Source organism: Salvelinus sp. IW2-2015, unplaced genomic scaffold (genome assembly GCF_002910315.2).
Source record: "Salvelinus sp. IW2-2015 unplaced genomic scaffold, ASM291031v2 Un_scaffold3090, whole genome shotgun sequence".
In the NCBI taxonomy this organism is placed as follows: domain Eukaryota; kingdom Metazoa; phylum Chordata; class Actinopteri; order Salmoniformes; family Salmonidae; genus Salvelinus; species Salvelinus sp. IW2-2015.
This window is the reverse complement of record NW_019944381.1, coordinates 58,025-68,807: the sequence shown is the minus strand read 5'-3', so window position 1 is coordinate 68,807 and position 10,783 is coordinate 58,025. Positions and strand designations below refer to the sequence as shown.

Genomic DNA, 10,783 nt, shown 5'->3' with positions numbered 1-10,783 from the left:
ATATCCCTCTCTTCTCTCTCTATATCCCTCTCTTCTCTCTCTATATCCCTCTCTTCTCTCTCTATATCCCTCTCTTCTCTCTCTATATCCCTCTCGCTCTTTCCTCCCTCCGTGGGGATGTCCCATTGTAAAAGTCATTCATTCATATTTCATTGACTTGATAAATGGGAAGTAAAACTGTTCTTGAGGCGTGTGAAACTAATTATTACTCTCTGTCAGAATGTGTCATCAGCACTCCTACTCAGAGGAGGAGGGTCAAGGAGTACAATGAGTCTTTAACTAGCCATTTACTCTTTAGATATAGAAGGGCTCTTCAGGATATAGAAAAGTCATGGTGATTTCCACCACTAGCAGTGCTGTAGGTGTGACTGTGTTATCTATCTGCTTTCAGCTGTTGTACTTGTACACCCAACGCCCATGGCTGTATTGGAACTTTCATTGTTTCCACTGTAACTATAACTACTTGGATTGTCTGTAATTGTATTGTTCAGCGTCCTTTGAAGCTTCTCGACCGGGCTTACTTGTTAGTAATGAGAAGATCTGTCTGGTTTAAGAATGGTTGAATGGATAAAGACTGAAACGAGTTATTCCAGATACTGTATGTTTGAGCGTGGTGTGGTGTTTAAATAATAAGAACTGGAAAACAGGGTGTCCGAGGGCATTGGTTCCCAACCAGGGTTACTAGGACCCCTGGGGGTACTTGGCCTATCCACAGGGGGTACTTTAGAAGACTCATGAGGTCATAGGCCTATTGGTCAAATGCACATGAGGGGGTACTTTACTGGCAGAGTAAAATTCAGATGGTGGTACACTAACCGCAAAAGGTTTGGAACCACTGTCCTAGGGGATACAGGATACAGAATCAGCCTGCAGCAGTGTTAGTCTAGAGCAGTGGAGAGGAGAGACAGAGACCTACCARAAAACAGATTAGGCAACAACAAATTTAATCCCTTTTGGACTACTTCCTGGACAAAATGTTTCAATATAATAGTGAAGGTGTTAACTTGGCAGTAGAAAACCTAAACAGTATATKTGACCTCCCAGCATCCCTATCAAAGCAAAAAAAATTCTAGCAGAAAACCTAAGAAAATGTAAAACAATGACAAATGGTTTGATGAAGAATGCAAAAACCTGATAAAGAAATTCAGAAACCTATCCAAACAAAACATAAAGACCCAGAAAACCTGAGCCTACGCCTTCACTATGGTGAATCACTAAAACAATGCAGAAATACGTCAGAAATCAGCTCAATGTAATTGAAGAATCCATAGCCTCTGACCACTTCTCGGAAAATTGGAAAACACTAAACAAACAACACGAAGAGTTATCTATCTAATACGGAGATGTATGGATAAACCACTTCTCCAATCTTTTTGGCCCTATAACAAAGAACAAACAGCAAAAACATATACATGATCAAATACAAATCTTAGAATCAACTATTAAAGACTAACAGAACCCACTGAATTCTCCCATTACATTGAATGAACTTCAGGACAAAATACAAACCCTCCAACCCAAAAAAGCCTGTAATGTTGATGGTATATGAAATGATAAAATATACAGACCACAAATTCCAATTGGCTATACTTAAACTCTTTAACATCATCCTCAGCTCTGGCATCTTCCCCAATATTTGGAACTAAAGACTGATCACCCCAATCCACAAAAGTGGAAACAAATTTGACCCCAATAACTACCGTGGGATATGCGTCAACAGTAACCTTGAGAAAATCCTCTGCATTGACATTAACCGAACACTTGTACATTTCCTCAGTGAAAATAATGTACTGAGCAAACGTCAAATTGACTTTTTACCAAATTACCRTATGACAGACCACGTGTTCACCCTGCACACACTAATTGACAAACAAACAAACCAAAACAAAGGCAAAGTCTACTCATGCTTTGTTGATTTCAAAAAAGCTTTTGACTCAATTTGATGTGAGGGTCTGCTTTAGAAATTGATGGAAAGTGGTGTTGAGGGAAAACATACAACATTATAAAATCCAATCAACACAAACAACAAGTGTGCAGTTAAAATTGGCAAAAAACACACATTTCTTTCCACAGTGCCGTGGGGTGAGACAGGGATGCAGCTTAAGCCCCACCCTCTTCAACATATACATCAACAAATTGGCAAGGTCACTAGAACAGTCGCAGCACCCGGCCTCACCCTACTAGAGTCAAATGTCTACTGTTTGCTGATGATCTGGTGCTTCTGTCCCCATCCAAGGAGGGGGACAGCATCACCTAGATCTTCTGCACAGATTCTGTCAGACCTGGGCCTTGACAGTAAATCTCAGTAAGACAAAAATAATGGTGTTACAAAAAAGATCCAGTTGCCAGGACCACAAATACAAATTCCATCGAGTTAACATTGCCCTGGAGCACATAAACTATTCATACCTTGGCCTAAACATCAGCGCAACAGGTAACTTCCACAAAGCTGTGAACGGTCAGAGAGGTATGAGAGACAAGGTAAGAAGGGCCTTCTATGGCATCAAATGGAACATAACATTTGACATACCAATTAGGATCTGGCTAAAAATACTTGAATCAGTTATAGAACCCATTGCCTTTTATGGTTGTGAGGTCTGGTGTCCGCTCACCAACCAAGAATTCACAAAAATGGGACAAACACCAAATTGAGACTCTGCATGCAGAATTCGGCAAAAATGTCCTCTGTGTACAACGTAAAACACCAAATAATGCATGCAGAGCTGAATTAGGCCGATACCCGCTAATTATCAAAATCCAGAAAATTTTATTGTACAACCACCTAAAAGGGAGTGATTCCTAACTGAGCAAACTAGAATGCCATTTGGCCCTGAACAGAGAGGAGACAGTGGCAGAATACCTGACCACAGTGACTGACCCAAACTTAAGGAACGCTTTTACTATGTACAGACTCAGTGTGCACAATGCCCACAAAATGAGTTGGAAACTGAGCTGCATTTCCTATCCTCCTGCCAAATGTATAACCATATTAGAGACACATATTTCCCTCAGATTACACAGACCCACAAAGAATTCAAAAACAAACACAATTTTGATAAACTCTCATATCTATTGGGTGAAATACCAGTGTGTCATTTTACCAGGTAACTTGATTGAGACACATTCTCATTTACAGCAACAACCTGGGGAATAGTTACAGGGGAGAGAAGGGGGATCAATGAGCCAATTGTAAACTGGGGATGATTAGGTGCCATGCAGGCCAGATTGGGAATTTAGTCAGGACACCAGGGTTAACACCCCTACTCTTACAATAAGTGCCATGGGATCTTTGGTGATCACAGAGAGACAGCACCCTTCACAGGGGAATGTCCCCAATCACTACCCTGGGGATTAGAATATTTTTTTATAGACCAGGGGAAAGGGTGCCTCCTACTGGCCCTCCAACACCACTTCCAGTAGCATCTGGTCTCCCATTCAGGRACTGACCAGGACCAACCCTGCTGAACTTCAGAGGCAAGCCAGCAGTGGGATGCAGGGTGCTGCTGGCTCACAGCAGCAAGATTTGTGACCTGTTGCCAAAAGAAAAGAGAAACCAGTGAAGAACAAACACCATAGTAAATACAACCTATATTTATGTTTATTTATTTTCCCTTTTGTTCTTTAACTATTTCCACATATGACATTTGAAATGTGTTTATTATTTTGGAACTTTTGTGAGTGTAATGTTTACAGTTAATTTTTAGTGTTTATTATCTATTTCACTTGCTTTGGCAATGTAAACATATGTTTCCATGCCAACTGAACTGAGAGAGGAGCGATGGATAGAACCACAGCAGAAGCCAAGACAGAGCTGCATTTCCTGACAAAATGTAAAAAATATGAAACCATTAGAGTGTCATTTCCCCAAATTTTAAACCCTTATTCAAGGTTTCAAAGACCTCTCTGATGAGAGTAGGCTACCCGTCCTGTTGGGGGAGGACGCAGAGAGCTGTGGGTTGGCAGCGCACTACATTGCTGCCTGTCATAAGATGAGGGACAGTGTCTGACAGACCAACCAATCTGCACATGTCCTCTATGCTTATTGTTATTGTTCAATGTATGGTTATTTTTACCCTTGATTATTGTTGTTAATGTTGTCCCGTTGAAAATATTGATTATTATAATTGTAATGATGTTAATATTGTAAATCTCAACATTGTGGTGAAGTGGAACACTTCTTTCCCCTGTGTTCTGCTGTTTAGACATGCTCCTCATACCTCAGATTCTCAGTGCATCTTTACTGCTACATGCATCAAAACACCATGCTGGAGGATTGATATCAATTCAATTCAAGCCTACTCTATTACTACTTCCTACAGTATCTCTCTCTCTCTCTCTCTCTCGCTGTCTCCCCCCCCTCTCTCTCTCGCCACCCCCTCGCTCTCTCATCTCTCTCTCTCTCTCTCTCTCCCCCCCTCTCTCCCCCTTCTCTCTTCTCTTCTCTCTGTCTCTCTCTCTCGTCTCTTCTCTCTCTCTCTTCTCTCTCTCTTCTCTGTCCCCCCAACGCTCTCTGTCTCCCCCCTTCTCTCTCTTGTCTGTTTCCCGCCCCCATCTCTTTCTTCTCTCACTCTACTCTGTTTCTCACTCTCTCCTCTGTCTCTTTCCGTCTCCCTCTCTACCTTCCCTTACACTCTTTATTACCCCCTCTCTACCTCTCTCCCCCCCAGGTGAGGCTAACGACAGAGACATTCAGGTGGTAGAGTTACCCATCGTTGACAGTCTCCACCCCCGCCCCCCCTACCTGCCCCTGGCCATTCCCGAGGACCTGGCCCAGCGCCTCCACCGGCTCCATGGAGACCCGTCCGTGTGGTGGGTGTCTCAGTTGGTCAAGTACCTGATCCGGCCCCAGGCCTGGCTGGAGAAAGAGATCCAGGATACCACCGCCAAACTGGGCTTCAGCCACCCCATCATAGGGTAGGTGGACGCAATCCACACTAGAGTGCTACACAGATCTGTTTTTTGGCGCCGCACCCGCCCCACGTCGGCCACATCAATTCCAGCCCCACCCAATATCCGAGATCAGGACAGATTTCTGTCCACAACCCCACCAACCCAATCTACGCACGTAAAATTGTTCCGAAAGCAGATCCGTTAGCAGCCATATAACATAAATTATTAATTAATTGTGTTTATGACTCCAGAATATTAGGTTTTATTATTATTATTATTAAGTTATTATTACTATTATTATTATTATTATTACTAGTATTACTATTATTATTATTAATATTAGTATTATTAGTAGTGGTATTACTATTATTATTTTTATCACTACCCAGTATTGGTACTACTAGTAGCTTATGACTATTACTATTACTACTAGTATTTATTAAGTACTATTAGTATTGTATTATACTATTTGTAGTATTACTTGAGTATTATTATTAGCTATTATTTACTATTAATATTAATATTATTACTATTACTATATATTATATTAGGCTGTTATTACTATTGGTATTATATATTATGCGTGTTATTACTATTAATATTATTATTATTACTATTAATAGTATTATTATTAGGCTGTTATTACTATTGCTATAATTATTATTATTAGGCTGTTATTACTATTAATATTATTATTATTATTAGGCTRTTATTAATATTCCACTTCCCTGCATTAATTATGAAAGGAAACAATGCCATGAAAAATAGCCTTCTTCTTTCAAAGACTCAATCATGGACACTCTTACTGACATGTGTTGTTGTCTCTACCTTCTTGTCTTTTGTGCTGTTGTCTGTGCCTAATAATGTTAGTACCCTGTTTTGTGCTGTTGTCTGTGCCTAATAATGTTTGTACCCTGTTTTGTGCTTCTACCGTGTTGTTCTGCTGCCATGTTGCTACCATGCTGTGTTGTCATGTGTTGCTGCCATGCTATGTTGTCTTGGGTCTATCTTTATGTAGTGTTGTGTTGTCTCTCTTGTTGTGTTGTGTTTGTCCTACATTTGTATTTTTAATCCCCGCCACATCCCCGCAGGAGGTCTTTTGCCTCTTGGTAAGCCATCATTGTAAATAAGAATTTGTTCTTAATTAACTGACTTGTCTAGTTAAATAAAGGTTAAATAAAATAAATAAAATAAATGAAAACATAAAAAATAGCCTTCTTACATAAATAAGCCTATAGCTGACAAAACGATACATTCAATATCGTTTAGATAATCAAAGAGTTTAGGYCTAATTCAAATGTAAATAAACCATTCCCAGAATCGAAATATAGGCTTAAAAAATAGGCCGCTCCCGTTTACACTTTATATGGCCTGCRTATGGTCTGCGTATTGTCTAATTAACTGATAATTAACGGAATAATCAAAAACAAATAGGCTGCTTGTTCTTTGTGCCGGCTGTGTAGCCATCTACCACGTTGTTGTCCTTCCAAACTGACGATTCTACYCGTGCAGCGCCTGTTTCCACGGTGATGTTGTAGCCTATTTCCTTATCGTAGCCTTTCTTTTTATTTCTAGGCCTACGTCAGCCATTTTTGCATGAGCTAGACTATCCRGGGAAAGTAAACATGGTCACGTGTCATATTCTCATGTGTGGAGAGGGAACATAAACACCACATGAATTCAGTAAGAGACCGTGCCCAGCTCCACACTCTAAATAGGTGCGTGGCTGGTAGCCTTATGTCTGCCTCACCGCTGACAGAATGAAATGCACAACAAAATGCAACACAACAAGCTCCTTGGTTTAAAAAAAGTGTTGAATCTTGATTTGATATGTTACTGACCCGCATTGTAATTGTTCTGAACCGCGAGACGACCCATTGAAAGAATGTTTTCATTTTTTTTGCGGCTCACCCACGGGGGTTGGGTATCCAACCCGATGCAGGACTCTACCACACACATGCATGAGCACACATACAGTGCATTCTGAAAGTATTCAGACCCCTTCCCTTTTTCCACATTGTGTTACATTACAGCCTTATTCTAAAATTGATTAAATTAATTGGTCCAGGTGACACTCTGACAGAGCTTGCAGAAGGACAACCATCTCTGCAGCACTCCACCGATCAGGCCTTTATGGTAGAGTGGCCAGACAGAAGCCACCCCTCAGTAAAAGGCACATGACAGCTCGCTTGGAGTTTGCCAAAAGGCACCTACCTAAAGRACTCTCAGACTATGAGGAACAAGATTCTCTGGTCTGATGAAACCAAGATTGAACTCTTTCGCCTGAATGCAAAGCGTCACATCTGGAGGAAACTTGGCACCATCCCCACAGGGAAGCATGGTGGTGGCAGCATCATGTTTTTCAGTGGCAGGGACTGGGAGACTARTCAGGATCGAGGGAAAGATGAATGGAGCAAATTACATAGACACCTTGATGAAAACCTGCTCCAGAGAGCTCAGGACCTCAGACTGGGGCGAAGGTTCACCTTCCAACAGGACAACGACCCTAGGCACAGCCAAGACAATTCAGGAGTGCCTTCAGGACAAGTCTCTGAATGTCCTTGAGTGGCCCAGCCAGAACCTGGACTTGAACCCGATTGAACATCTCTGGAGAGACCTGAAAATAGCTGTGCAGCAATGCTCCCCATCCAACCTGACAGAGCTTGAAAGGATCTGCAGAGAAGAATGGGAGAAACCCCAAATATAGGCGTACCAATCTAGCGTTATACCCAAGAAGTCTCAAGGCTGTCATCATTGCCAAAGGTGCTTCAACAAAGTACTGAATAAAGGGTCTGAATAGGTATGTTAATGTGATATTTCAGTTTTGTATTTTTAATACATTTGCAAAAATGTATATAAAAAAGTTTTTGCTTTGTCATTATGGGGTATTGTGTGTAGATTGGTGAGGGGCAAAAAACGATTTAATCCATTTTAGAATAATGCTGTAATGTAACAAAATGTGGAAAAAGTCAAGGGATCTGAATACTTTAAGAATGCCCTGTATGTACACACCGTTCTTTTTTCTCCCTCTCTTTATCTATTTCTCTTTCTATATACTTCTCTCTCTCCCAAGGGAAACACCTCCACACCTGCACACACACACACACACCACATACTCTTCATCTCTCTCTATCTCCACTGAGTGATGCGATTGAAATGTGAAAGCAGCTCTTTTCCCTTTATGTTGTGGGAGGGAGGAGGAGGAGGGAGGGAGGGAGGGAAGGAAGGAAGGAAGGAAGGAGGGAGGAGGGAGGGAGGGAGGGAGGGAGGGAGGGAGGGAGGAGGGGAAGGAAGAGAGGAAGGAAGGAAGGAGGAAGGAAGAAGGAAGGAAGGAAGGAAGGAAGGAAGGAAGGAAAGGAGAGGGAGGAGGGAGGGAGGAGGGAGGCGAGAGGAGGGAGGGAAGGAAGGAGGGAGGGAGGGAGGGAAGGAAGGAAGGAAGGAAGGAAGGAAGGTGGCAGTAGAATGCTGTGTAAGTGCTGGGTTCTCTTCTCCAATGGTTTTAGTGGAGCAGTGGGATCTCTTCTCAGACCTTCTCAGGGAAGTAACAAAACTGTAAGCAGTGGAAAATACATGTATCCCCTACTGTGCAGAAAGGCTATGGCTACATCCCAGTATTCTGAACTGAGGGAGACATTTTAAGAGCATTGGGACCAAGGTCTTTGATGACTGCAGACTCTATAGCGGCCTGTAGATAGATAATCTAGTGTGAGACTGAGAGGCCAGTTACGACCAAGGGCCGTAATGAGATGCATCTCCACAGACTCTGCGCCTGCTCATTAGCACTGGATATTCCTGTGGAGAGAGGAACCTGTAAAAGAGAGGAGAGGAGTCAGATCAGGGGAGTATCAACAGGAGGAGGGAGGGAGGGAGGTGCGTCCAGCCACTCTCCAAACGAACCCACCTCTCTCCTACCATCCCATCACTTTAGGGAGGAGCTCTTCTGATTCACACATAAATCAGTAAAACACACACAACACACACACACACACACCACCCACCACCACACAGCACACACACACACAACACACCACAGACACACCACACACACGACACACACACACACACACACACACACAACACACACACACACCACACACAGACTCTCAAACCCAAAACTTCCTCGACTCATCCCTTTGTGTGTTCTCTCTTGTAGGGATCCATGTGCGGCGGATCAGATAAAAGTGGGCGACAGAGCAGGGCCTTCCAACCTATAGAGGAGTTACATCGGTCACGTAGAGACACTTCCAACCAATCTGGCTAGACGCGATGCTGGTGGACAGTAAGAAGAGGTCTACCTGGCCACCACGACCCCGCACTACTAAACGCAAGGTAGTCACGCAGGTCTGCTACTCTCCATGCCAGGTTCGTGTGTGTGTGTGTGTGTGTGTGGGCTGTGGGAGTGTGTGTGTTTTTGGTCGTGTGTGTGGTGTGTGTGTGGTGTGTTGTGTGTGGGTGTGTGTGTGATGCGTGTGTGTGTGTGTGTGTGTGTGTGATACCCCGCGTGTGTGTGACCAGTTGTGGTGTATGGATGAGGTGAGCTGCAGATTAGCGAGAGTGTGACAGTTAGCTGGGTGCTGTTGAGCTTGTGCCATGTGTGAGTGTCAAAGTCGGCTTCAACGTCTCGCTAACTCGTATCCCCATGTGAGTTCACTGCACCTAGTGCGTGATATGTGCGTCTAGTTGTATCTATAGAGTACGCTCTGCAACCCAAACTACTAGAGCATCTGATTTGTCTTCGTATGCCTACCGCCTCTACTAATCATACAAAACCATCTTCTGCGTAGTCAATAATGTCAGTATCTTTCGTCTGCTCCTCGTAGCTAATAGCAAACAATAGCTGGTGCTGACTGCAATTTTATTACTATGAACAAAACAAATAAACTGAAATAATGAAGTACAGAAATCTAAAAAACAGAGGAGTCTATTAGACAGAGATACATTTCTCAATGTCAATAAATCTATGGTACGTCATCTTTTGTTTACACTACGATAATTCAAAATAGATTATATTAGTTCTCCAACTTCATTTTATGCATAAAAAACGCCATGAAAATAAACAAATAACAATGAAAGGTGTTGTGTGAAAGAACACAACAGGATTTCAAATTAAACACCCCCCCCCCCCCCTCCCCCCCCCCCCCCCCCCCTGTAATGAGGAGGGCATGGTCAATAAAATCGCAAGGACTCCAAAATCGCTGACATAAGAACAGGTGCCCCCAAAATAACGTCAAGCGAAAAGGGCGGCACCAACCCCACAAAATACACAGTGGAAATAGCATTGGTGAACAGGAGTAAAAAAATCTAGTACCAGGAGGCTTTAAGCTGTGAGTACCCAGAACCCTTGGATTCAAACCCAAAAAGAGAATGGGGTGAGACAAACAAGAGGTTGCAACCAGGCCAAAGGTAAGAACCAAAAAGAAACAGGGGGGCCGTGGGGCACGGCGCATATTCTGCAATGTCCGTGTGTGTGTGCGCCACTGGCAGTGTGTGCGTGTGTGCGCCACTGGCAGTGTGTGTGTGTGTCTGCAGGAAGGTCTTGTGTTATAAATGTACCGACTATGACTGAGATATGAAGTTGTCTCAGCTAACTAACTGTAAGTGGCTCTGGATAAGAGCGTCTGCTAAATGACTAACATGGACATGTATTGTGGATATGTTTGTGTGTATGACGGAAAGCTGTATTTGATGTGTTTCAATATCAGTTTAGAGTTATGATAAAGTATTACACTCTCACGTTGCCTTATTCACGTTGATATCTGTATGATACTTTAGGCAGTCTATATCTGACTGTCTCGGTCTGTGTGTCTCAGGTACCCAGACTATGAGTTCATCAGTGATAACTCCATCTCGTGGTCTGTGTGTGTCTCAGGTACCCAGACTATGAGTTCATCAG

At 42.9% G+C, this 10,783-nt stretch overlaps 1 protein-coding gene across 1 annotated transcript in view; it reads left to right on the top strand.

The window, feature by feature from the left end:
- Positions 1-10,783, top strand: part of LOC112075323 (alpha-(1,6)-fucosyltransferase-like) — a gene marked incomplete at its 5' end in the record, with an annotated part of 15,339 nt that overhangs the window by 2,217 nt on the left and 2,339 nt on the right. Inside the window, 2 exons of the mRNA XM_070440869.1 lie at positions 4,668-4,914; positions 10,701-10,759. Coding sequence (XP_070296970.1) covers positions 4,668-4,914; positions 10,701-10,759 — 306 coding nt within the window. The remainder of the gene's footprint in view (positions 1-4,667; positions 4,915-10,700; positions 10,760-10,783) is intronic.